This window comes from Oryzias latipes, chromosome 18 (assembly GCF_002234675.1).
Source record: "Oryzias latipes chromosome 18, ASM223467v1".
NCBI classification, from domain to species: Eukaryota; Metazoa; Chordata; class Actinopteri; order Beloniformes; family Adrianichthyidae; genus Oryzias; species Oryzias latipes.
In genome coordinates, this window is record NC_019876.2 from 29,299,521 (window position 1) to 29,311,667 (window position 12,147).

At 43.7% G+C, this 12,147-nt stretch overlaps 1 protein-coding gene across 2 annotated transcripts in view; it reads right to left on the reverse strand.

Annotated features, from left to right (window-relative positions):
* Window positions 1-10,203, reverse strand: part of rap1gds1 (Rap1 GTPase-GDP dissociation stimulator 1) — a 29,425-nt gene extending 19,222 nt beyond the window's left edge. The window contains exons 1-4 of one of the 2 annotated variants that reach the window (XM_004080070.3): window positions 9,868-10,196; window positions 4,351-4,458; window positions 3,856-3,978; window positions 1,972-2,097 (exon numbers count right to left, since the gene is read on the reverse strand). In XM_004080070.3, coding sequence (XP_004080118.1) covers window positions 1,972-2,097; window positions 3,856-3,978; window positions 4,351-4,458; window positions 9,868-9,871 — 361 coding nt within the window. In that variant the 5' untranslated portion in view covers window positions 9,872-10,196. Of the gene's footprint in view, window positions 1-1,971; window positions 2,098-3,855; window positions 3,979-4,350; window positions 4,459-9,867 lie in introns of both variants that reach the window. The other variant, XM_011487795.2, reaches the window with a different exon arrangement.
* Window positions 10,204-12,147: the final 1,944 nt, after the last annotated feature.

The following is a 12,147-nucleotide window of genomic DNA, read 5'->3' on the forward strand; positions in this document are numbered from 1 at the left end:
CGGCCCGGCTCATTACCATGGGGAGTTGAACCTTCAGCTGCTACGCTACCAAACTCTGGAATTCTCCTGCTCCAGACCACCGTAACATAGACTCTCTCCCAAACTGAAAATCCCAAGTCAAATCTGTTCAAATCAGGTTTGCTCTCCAATTTCCCTTTCTGTCATCTGCTCTTTACTGTATATTTGCTCTGGTACAGTGTCCTTGAGCTTCTTGAAAGGGAATGCAGGTTTTCCAGATGTTCTTGCCCATCTCACAGTTGATTACCTGGATCAGGTGTGTCCAGCCAATTAGAACAAGGCAGAGAAAGGTATGTTGGGAAACCAGCAGGGACGTAGCCCTGGATGTCCTCGCATAAGGGGGAAACTGTTCGCGTTTTTGAAACATCTGGTGGGAAAAAGCCCACTACACTCCCATATCATGATGAGAATTCATCAAAGCTGTGCTTTAAAGTTACACATCTTCCAAATAGTCTAGTGAAAAGCCCAAATGTTTCGTGTCATCTGCACCCCCATGATGTCATCACTTTCTGGTTCTCTGGACCTGGGAATCTGAGTGGTGGACAGACCTGGGATGTCTTGGTTTACTGTCAACACATCCCAGGTCTGGAGGGGATTCTAGAGAGGGTTCAGACTCCTGGTACAGCTAAAAAGCATGGGGGTGGAAACATCATGCTATGTGGCTGTTTTTCAGCCAGGACGACTGATCCGTGTAAAGGAAAGAATGAATGGGGCCATTAATCGTCAGATTTTAAGTGAAAACCTTCTTCCATCAGCATTGACCTTGAAGATAAAACATGACTGGGTCAGCAGGACAACCAGCCCAAACACACGTTGCCCGGGTAACAAAGGAGTGGCAACATGTCCTGGAGGTCCTGGAGTGGCCTAGCCAGTCTCCAGATCTCAACCCCATAGAAAATCTTTGGAGGGAGCTGAAAGTCTGTGTTTCTCTGCGACAGCCCCAAAACATCACTGCTCTAGAGGAGATCTGCATGGAGGAATGGACCAAAATACCAGCAACAGTTTGTGAAAACCTTGAGAAGACTCAAAGAAAATGTTGCCAACAAAGGGTTATAACAAAGTATAGAGTTGAACTTTTTTATTTATCAAATACTTATTTTCCGCCATGATTTACAAATAAATGCTTTAAAAATCAGAAAATATAATTTTCTGATTTTTTTTCTCATTTTGTCTCAGTTGAGGTTTACCTATAATGAAAATTACAGGCCTCTCATCTTTCTAAGTGGGAGATCTTACACAATTGGTGGCTGACTGAATACTTTTTTGCCTCACTGTAAGTTCATTCCAGGACATAAGCCATCAATCACAATTCTTTTCATGGTAAAAATTGATTTTATTCATTAATTTTCTTTATTTAGCCAATCAGTGTTAAATTGGAGTCATTTTAATTTTTTTAAGAAGTTTGCAAACAGGAGATGTCTTTTCCTGTCATGACAAACAGGTTTTGTGCCTCTATTGCTGCAGTAAATTCAAGAAGAAATGTGCAGAGTCAAAAAAAATGTTGATTACAAATTTTTAGAGCATCGTCTGAGAATCAAGCATTTATTTTTGGATTATGAACATTTGGAGAGTACAGTAGTGATAAGATGTATTAAGATGAAAAAGATGATAGTAGGGAGAGAGCTCAACAGCAAAGGTTTTGTAGCGTGTTGTGTAATCCAACTGTATCAAGGACACTTCCTACATTTAGGGTTCGTTCCACTTAATGACAGAGATAGACTGATGTAGAGAGCAGGTATCAACTGAAGTAACACACAGCACATCATTTGGACCCAAGAGTTGAAGTTCCTGCTGAGAAGTGTGAGATTGAATAAATCATTGTTCCCTTCTATTGCAAACCCAGCATTTCCCACAAAATGAAGGAAATGAAGCTGAAATGTTCAGTAGCTAGCACTGATGTGATGGTGCCAAAGACCTGAAACCTGAAAAAAAGAGAAGCAAACTCCCACTTACGGCTGTCATAGCAGATGTTACCAAGAGCTCGGCCAGTCTGCAGCAGCACCTCCTGGTCGGTGGAGTTCAGGAGCTGAACCAGAGGAGGGATGAGGCCTGCATCCACACAGGAACTCCGCATGAACTCTGCAGACAAAACAGGAGCTTAGTTATAGCCCAGCATGCACAGGTACGGCCCCCGCAGGCACAGGTACGGCCCCAGCAGGCACAGGTACGGCCCCAGCAGGCACAGGTACGGCCCCTGCAGGCACAGGTACGGCCCCTGCAGGCACAGGTACGGCCCCAGCAGGCACATGTGCGGCCCCCGCAGGCACAGGTACGGCCCCCGCAGGCACAGGTACAGCGCCACAGGTATGGGTTTAGCCCCTATAAACACAGGTACGGGGCTGCTTCATCTCAAAGACGCCTATTGCTGCATTGTATTTAAGTGTGTTTAAGAATCTAAGAATCTTGTTGTTGTTGCATGTGTTTAATGTTAAAGCCCCGTTAGCATGTAGTTGTGTGACATTTATTCTCTGCAGTTGACCCATCCTCTGGGGGAGCGGCGAGCAGCAGACACAGACGCGCTCGGGAACCTATTGGTTAGCGTTAACCATAACCCTTCTCTGGTTCCATGCGAGCCAGAAAAAAACTTTAGCACCGGCTGCGTGCATTTAGAAAATTACATGCGAATAGACACTTTCTAAAAAGGAAAGTAAGGAACTCCTCCTGGTCTGGGGAGGGGGCTGTCAGGTTTCCTGCTCTAGATGTTTTTCCTGCTTCAAACTCGCTCATTGTCACTCCCCCAACAGTCATTTACCCCACCGTGAATGATTGGTTCGTCAGTTCCGCACACAACACTGAAAAGTGTCATTCAAAAAAAACTGGCGGGATGCACAAACATTGAATTTTAATATTAAGGTGGGGGCAGCAAAGTATTGTCTTGGGGGGTCGCGAGTTTGAGACATCATCCATACAGTGTTACATGGTTTCTCAAACAGAGAAAATGTGTAGATCATTAATATTGTAAAGGCTCTAAAATGACTCATTTTACAAATATTACACATGCGTGCACGAGTCTGTCGGAAATAACACGGAAAAACAAAAAAGGGCCAACGAAGCAACATTAGCTTAAAATTATTATGCTTTTATTATTCTACATACAAAGGGGCTCATGGAAGGGTAAAAAAAACTCATGCAGGGGTAAAAGAACCCCATGGAAGGGTAAGAGACCCTCATGCAGGGTAATTCTGATTTGTAAAACAAACAAAACACATCAAAACGTGCAGATGTGTTTCACATCATTAGAACATCAAACTGCAGATATTCGTTCTTTCACAGACGGAGCCCCAGGCAGGCGGATGGTTCCTCTTTCAGTGTTTTTCAGGTCGGTCCAGCTTTTATGACATTTCCTGATAATTGAGGCCAAACTAGAAGAAACTCTGCAGGTCAAACCATGTTTATAATGAATCGTTCAACTGTCTGAAATGGAAGGAGCCGTCTGTGGCGAAGTGGCTGACTCTTCCGGAAGCAGTGACAGATAAATGCCGGCGGCCCGGGGGCAGGTTGGCCAAGCTGCCTCCCACCCATCATTAACTGCAGCCCTGCCAGCTCAGAACCCGCTCATTATCAGAACCTTTTCCTGCTCCAGGCTGCATTCACATGAAGGCTTTTTCCGGACCTTACGCAGAGACGAAGAGGAAAACGGAGCTGAGCACGCCTGCAGTTAGTTCAGCTCTACCAAGCTCTCCCAAAAGCCCTGAGGAGAAGGCCTGACTGCGTACAACCACGGGGTTCTAACACCCACCTTTGATTCTCATCAAAACATTTAAAAATGAAGCATTTAAACCAGAAAGAGACTCATAGCAGCCCTGAGAGCACAGGAGCTTTGGAAGTGGACCGTACCATTTTTAGCCAGTTCTGCTATTATGTTGGCCACTTTGGGGGTGCATGAAGACTGGGGGTTGAGCAGGTTGGGAAAAAGAGGAAGGATGCCCATCTCCTGGATCTTCATGCTGGCTTCAGTGTCTGCAGGAGAAAAAAGGCCAGTTAAGAAGATCGCACCAGAACCGGAACTCTGCTTTCAGACCAGAACTTTCCAAACCCGCCGGCTCACATTTCATGCAGAATCAATAATTATACTTTTGTTTTATCTGGTGGTTGTTGACGTGGATCTGTCTGAGAATGACCCAAAGAATTACATCAACACACTTTGGGTTTCTTTTTCCCACCTAAACCTTTTTCAGGTCATGCGGTTCTGCACGTGTTCTGCCAATCGTTTGGACCTGTGGCACTGCGGCCATTTTTTCCTTTAGATCACATGTTCTGAAGTGGCTGCTCTCAACGTCAAAAACTGGCCCAAAGATTTCTGGCTGACCCGAAAGAGCGTTCTGTACTCACTGCTGCTGGCGAGCGCTTTCAGTAGACAGTCCAGGCAGATGTCCACGCCGTGGGCGGTGCCGTCGCCGGACGCCAGCTTCAGCTTCTGCAGGGCTTCAGTCAGGTTGTCTGCAAACACGAGTGAGGCTTCACATTATCACCACGTAAACCGGACCGCACTGTCATGGTTTTTCTAATTACCCCAGTCTGCTGCGGGACCCATGAAGTCTGAGCCATCCTACCTATAAGAACGCCGTTTATTCTAGTGGGAAGAATACAATAAAGTATTCAACCTTCGTTTTCCTGTTTCTCTTTCTTTATTCTAGTATCTTCCTCCATTTTTTGCTGCTTAACTCCTCCTGCAATGTTTCATCTATTCTAAACATCCAACTATTCAAATGTTCAGCTCTTTCAGCTTTTTCCAGCTATGACTTTTGGTCCTTCAAATCCTTTGAACTTTTCAAGATATTCCAGGATTTCTCCCTCCATTGAAATACATGGAGAATCCTTGGTTCCTTGCTTGACTCGGTGTGGTGGTTAGCGCTCTAGCCTCTGGAATTTGCGTGTTCTTCACGTTCATGTGTGGGTTTTCTCCAGCTTCCTCCCAGAGTCCAAAAACACGCTTGACTGGCGTTTGTACATGTGTGTGTGGTTGTGTGTCTGTGTTTGGTTGTGTGTCTGTGGGTTTGGTTGTGTGTCTGTGGGTTTGGTTGTGTGTCTGTGATGGGCTGTAGCTGGGTGGTTTCCAGCCTCTCCATGACCATGAACAGGAAGTGATGGCTGCAGGGACCAGCCTTTCCCGCTTACCCAAATACATTTAGCAGCAAAACTGTGGCTCATCGTCTTTGTTCTAGAACTAAAGCGGATCCCTTTCCTCTCCTTAAGGTAGCTTTGATCTAATCGAAAGTCATTTGTTTCTCAGTAATTACTGGAAGCTGTAATGCACTTCTACAGAAACTATCATTGGAGGTGGAGATTCTTAATTGAATCTGAGATTTTACATCAATTATTCAAACTGGAGAGAGACAGTGGATGATGGACTCTGGGTAACTTCCAAGCTCCAAGAACGGACTACAACATTCAACAACACATGAGACTTCCATGTGTGCTTGTTGGGATGTTTGTCTACCATGAGCTTTGGGACCAATGACCGTCATTTTTAGTTTTGTATAATGTGTCAGTGTCAGACTTTGCCTGTTTCCTCTATCATAAAGCGGTCTAAGGCTAGCATTTGAATTTGAATGATTTGCTGTTATGAAATGTATTATTGTTGATGTCGATATGTTGCTATGTATTTTGATATGCTGGTATAAAAATGAAATTGTTTTAACTTATTTTAACATGTGAAGATTTTAAGGTAAATATGATGAATTAGTCACTGTATTTTGTGAAATCAGTTTTGTTTTTTTTGAAATTGGTAAAATGTATGTATTTTTTGCGTATGGACCCCAGGAAGACTAGCGACCACTTTGTGGAAGCTAATGGGGCTCCAAATAAATAAATAAATAAAAATGGGTGACAGGTTCAGCTGAAATATGTGGATTGTTGGAACACTTAGTCCACTCTTTGTTAAGAGACTAAGAAAAAATTGGAGATGTAAAGGACACAGACACGCATAGGAAAATGGATCTAGGTATGGTCAAAGGCAGATCCTTTTATAGCACTTTAGTACCTTGGTTGACCAACACTGGCACCGACCTATAACCACCAGGAGCAATGTGGGGTTCAGCGTCCTACCAACCGACACTTCATCCCATGGGTGGGCAAGGCGGGAACCAAAACTACCATGTATCGATCAGAGGTCGACCACCTTACCTCAGCACCACGGCGGCCAGTTCTGACAGTAACAGTGGAATCGGTTGAAATAGGCCGGCACAATAAATCGCAAATTTATCATTATCGCGATATCAAGCTGTGCAATATGCATGTCGCAAAAGACGGCGAAAATTGAAATAAATGGTTCCCTTAAACGGGCTAAAACAATCTTATGGCAGCTTCAAGTATTTAACCAATCAAATATATCCTATATGCATTTGACCAATGGGATGGACACCTTCACGTGTTGACCAATCGGATGGAGCCCTATTGTGTTAGATGTTCACCTACTATGTAGACAATGGTCATTTGAGTATGATTTTTAAAATGAAAGGGAAATTATGTTTTTGATTGTTTTACTATTTGTTCCTGTACCGTAAGTTATATTGTCATTGCAATATTGATCACTAATGTCACAAGTTTTCCTTATATCGTGCAGCCCTAGGTTGAAACCAAAGATATGCAGAAGGTTGTGTTGGTAAGAAGGAAATAAATGATCAGTTTCTGGTAAACGCTATCCGTCTTTTTATGGACGTGTGATGTAAACACAAAGACATCCAATCACAGGCTTCCTTTTACCAAGTCGGGTCAATTCCAATTGGCTGAAGGTGAACCACAGGGAGGGTTGTGTGTTCAGGAAACATTAAAAACATGTTTTCACAGCACTGACCAACAACACGTGAAGAAATACACTTTATTTTAACACAAAGAGCAAAACGGTCTAAAAGACCCAAAAAATCAGGTTTGAATGTTTGAAGCTGTTTTGTTGATTAAAATAAAGATTACAAAGAGTTTATCTGTTAAAAGACATTTTTACTTATAGTCCCAAATAAATTATAAATCTCTAGATTGCATCTCTTTAGGTAGAAGAATGTAACGTTTCCACCATAAAGTTATTCAATCTTTGGTTGGTGGAGCCTGTATGAAGATGAGGACAGAGTCATGTGACGGAGAGAAATATACGACCCTAGAAAAACACACGCATGATCTCCCTCGGAAACGTTTCCTACTGCGGGAAGCGTCGCTGTAGATGCAGTCAGATGTAGGTTAATGTCAGAGGCTCATCTTCATCATGGCAGGTATATATTTATATCACAGCCTCATCTTCATCATCGTAATCGTCATCATGGCAGGTGCAGGGCTCCAGACTGCGAGCAATTGGTCGCATTTTGCGACCAAAATTTGAGAGTGTGCGACTGAATTTTACATCCAGTCGCACATGTGCGACCAGTAAATTTGCCTCCCCCACCCTCCGTATTTTTTTATACATTAAACGTGGAAGGGGCACGTCAATGATCGATGAAATAATCAATGAGACGCAAGCCCACACGCACGCAGGCAGACACACACACTCGTGCACATACTCATGAAACGCGAGCACGTACACTCTCGAGTGATGCCCATCTGTGAGGCGGCCACTGCGTGTGAGAAGAATAGGGAAAGCCACTGTGAGTGGCTAAAATGCGTGGAGGGGGAGGGGCCTAGAGATAGAGTGCTCGTAAACATCTGTGGGAAGGAAACGGAGACAAATATCACAACCTGATATGTGCGTCTGAACTATGAGCAAGCGAACTATTGATTCGTTCTTCCGACCTGCGGCTAGTGTACCAGTGCCAGAGTGTACAGCAGGGGTCTCAAACTCGCGGCCCGCAGGCTATTTGCGGCCCCCAAGATGATATTTTGATTGATCTATTTTGATGATACTTAACATGAAGGTTTAATGTTACTGCAGCCCGCCAGTTTGTATGAATGACACTTTTTCATTGTCGTGCGCGGAGCTGACAAAGCAACCAATCACAGTGGGGTATATGACTCTTGGGGGCGTGGCAATGACCGGGCTTGAAAGCAGGAAACCTGACAGCCCCCTCCCTCCCCGGACCACATTAAGGAGTTCCTTACTTTCCTTTAGAACGTATTTATTCGCTTGTAATTTTCTAAATACATGCAGTCAGTGCTGAACTTTTCTCTGGGCCGCACAGACCTGGAGGAAGGTTTAGTGTTTCGGTTACGGTTACGGCGGCGCATCAAACGGTTATGCACGGCCGTTACGGCAGCACACCGCTCCCGTCCCGCGGGAGTCGGGTCAGCTGAGGAGAATAAATGTCCCACACCTACATGCGTGACAGCTAACGGGGCTTGAACTTTAAACACGCTCCAGCAAAAACAACATTAGTTTTAGACACACTGAAAATACGTGGGGAAAATGCAACGATAGACGTGTTTGAGTTGAACCGACACCTCACCTGGATCGTTTGGGGGGCGGGGGGGCTGTGAGATGAAAGCGAATCTGCAGCAAGACTGAAGGAGAACAGGAAGTTGGAGTTGTCCTTAACATTCAATTTAGTTTTAATATTCTTCTCCCCCTTAGTATGATCTGTGTTATTATATATTTTATGATTATTTTAATGTTTTGTGATGTATGTAGCCTTTTTAATGAATTGGTATTTTAAATTATTTTAATTAATCACTCCACTACAAAAACCATCAGGACACATGTCCCATAATGCATTGTTTTGTAGTCTGTAGGGCAGCTTTCAGTCAGTTCAGTTTCCAGCTGTGTCCGGGTAGGTTTGCCCCTTGCTCCCACCCCTTTCTCCTGATATTTTTGTGATGATTGACAGGTGATGTTGGAGCAAAAACAAAAATATATGTCACACACCAGGTGATCTGCACAGCGTTGAGTTCACCTGGGTGACCTCAAACACACTTACTGTGCCGCTTGGCTGCACCTATTTGGTGTCACAAAGATAAATATCCATCCGTTTTCTTAACTTATTTGTACTGTCATGACAGCGATGGTGATGTCAGTTTACCTTCTTGTTGCATCTTCAAAAGTGAAGAATAAAATGTGACACTGAATTAGAAACAGCACATTGTAATTTCTGCATCTATTATTAAAGTATTTATTAGTAATACAGTGGAAATTTGTAGATTTGGTTAGAATGTTGATTTACGGTATGCGCCCCTAAATTTTCTGGTTGTGCCCCTAAAATTTTCAGTTAGGGGCCACAGTGCTCCTAGTGAAAAAGTTAGTCTGGAGCCCTGAGGTATATGTTTATATCATCATCATCATCTTCATCATGGCAGGTGTATGTTTATATCAGAGCCTCGTCTTCATCATCATCATCATCATGTCAGGTGTATGTTTATTTCAGAGCCTCATCTTCATCATCGTAATCATCATCATGGCAGGTGTATGTTTATATCATCATCTTCATCATGGCAGGTGTGCTGCTAAATCCTGAGCCTCCCTGCAATTATTGCATAAGGATCCACAAAGTGTTGCAGTGACCCGATTATTGCTGCCAACAAACCATCCTCCTCCTCCTCAGTCTCTTCCTCACAGACGGTCTTATATAAACTGCCCGTCTGTCGCGGGGGGGCTGCAGCGTGTCGGAGGATGCACAGCGGAGGAGCCGCATCAGTAAGCGGGGGGCGTCCGCAGTGTTGCAGCGGGAGCAGCTGCGCGTTGCAGGCCGCTGACATTACATAACAGCTGCGGGGACGGGCCGCCTTCAGTTCAGCCGCCGTGTCCCCGGAAAACATGCTGCAGGAGGCGCGGACGGGCGGCAGGGAGGCACCCCGCCCAGCCGCCGCCGCTGAGCCCCCGACATGCCCCCCCCAGCCCGCTGAGCCCTCCAGGGCTCGTTTCTGACCACCATCGTTTAGGTTTTTTTCTTCAAGCTAACCGTCTCCGGCATCCCAGCTAGCCGTCCAACTTACCCATCTCCGCGGAATGAACCCTCGTCGGGGGGACGAGGGTGGTTCCGTAAACCGAGAGTCGAACCCGCAGGAGTCCGCGCCGTTCGGCTCCCGCTCTGCTGGTCAGGCTGGCGCGTGGAAGCTAACAGGTTAGCACGACAGCTAGCTCGGAGCGCCGGCGGGCGTCACGGACGGTGGAGTCCGGCTGAAACAAACGCTACTCCGCCGCGGCCTGTACACCAGCGGCTGCTAACGCGTCCCACCTCCTCTCATATCCACGGTAACGGCGGACGGGCTAGCGGCTCCGCTACAACTGGCTCCGACTGACGGCTGCAGTCAACCGGAGATCACTTCCGGCCCAACCTTCAAAATAAAGCAGCAAATAAAAAAAAAAGGTAAAGTTTGTAGTAGTCACAGATCACCAGCAGGGGGAGTTAGAGAGAATTTTTTAATCTGGTGTCATCACAAAATACCAGAGAGATAAAAAGATTTACTTACAAATATCAATTTATAACCATCTCCACAGTCAGTTCCTTTATAAATCATTTCAAGAAAACGTATTGCATAAAATAACCAAAACACTCGGCAAACAATACAATATAAGCGTCACAAAACAGCCTCTTGAGTGTGTGTCCATGCATAAACTCCAATATTTATGCACAGTTGGAAACATATCTATTCATTACACTTGTGAGCGCATACAGTAGTTTATATAGATATCGCTGTCCGACAACAAACTAGAATTCAGGTGCAGACTCCATTGTCTCTAGAGGCAGAAGGATGCCAGAGAGAGACTTCTATTAGATAAATATACACATTGGATTTATTACAGACTTAAAATCCGATCATTAAAAAAAACTCACATATGCAATACAATAAAAGATGCAGTTCCAGGAGTACAAAAACTAAAAATGATAGAAAACATTATCAAAAAAGAGCAATAAAAAAAGTCAGGATTAAAAATATACAACAGATGTAAATATGATTTAAAAAAGTAATTATTTTAGGCCTAATAATAATAATTATCATAAATAACATTTACAGAGCTTTCTCAAACAAGAACTATTCATCTTTTGATTTTTGTTTGTAGTTTATGGTGTTTTATTTCTTTTTTGTTTTAACCCATGTTTATATTTTATGTCAAGCACCTTGTGCTGTAAGCATGGAAGGAGTTTAATAAATTAGAACACTGATCAGTGGATACTATTAATATTATTATTAATAATTATGTGCACATACGCACACACGCACTGAAGGAGGAGGGTTTGGGGAAGAGACAGAGGGAGCTAAAATTGTGTGCCTTGTCTAGGCTACCCCACCTTGGTGGGACACAGCCTTGGTAAATAATAATAAAATAATAATTAATAATTATTATACCACCATAATTAAGTATTAGCTGAATATTGATACTTCAGTTCAATAGGTGGGTCATCCTGTAAATAAAACAAATGCAGTTCATTCTCTTTATTTTATGGGTAAAATGAGTCAGTTAACAGGACGGACGGACGGACGGACAGACGGACGGACGGACAGATAGATCTTTATTGTCACTGTCTGGTCGGTCCTACATTCATCCATTTAACACAAAAAGGTTAAAAGAACTTACTGAAATGATAAATAATGCATAAAACTACATAAGTGCTTCAATATGTGTTAAAATTGTTTAACAGAGAATTAGTAATAATAATAAAAAAAATAATTAATATAAAGAAAGCTCCCAAAACTAACACAATTTATACAACAAGATGCATGTTTAACATTTTAGGGCAGTCGGAAAGAAACTATTTTGAAAGATTACATTAGACCAGATTACACATTACACCATCCAGAGTTACACATCAAAAAAAAAAAATCACATTCAGAGTAAAAGAGGTGGACTTTACCAACGCTGCTGCTGGTGTTTCTCTGCTGCTGCTGCTGCTTTGTATATGTAATGGAGTGTTGGAGTCTCATCTTTGCTTGGCCTGGTGCGGTAGCAGAGGTGGTCTGTGGGGCAGTGCCATTGACACAGGTTATTAAGGGTCTGTGGGTTCTTCAGACAACCACAGTTCAGTGTTTTCCGATCGAGCTGAAGAGGGCAGATAAAAAACACAACAGCTCTGATGTCACTTGCCCACTGCCTGATCTCAACCCCTCCTGAAGCTAGACACTTCCTCATCTCCTCTACAAGCTTCTCAGCCGACTCAGCCATAGAGAGACTTTGTAGGCGTTATCCACATAGAATGACTTCTCAATGGATGGAAGGATGTCTATGCCATCTTTAGTTGATCTCTCCAGTCTTTCTGGAGGGCAAAGATCACA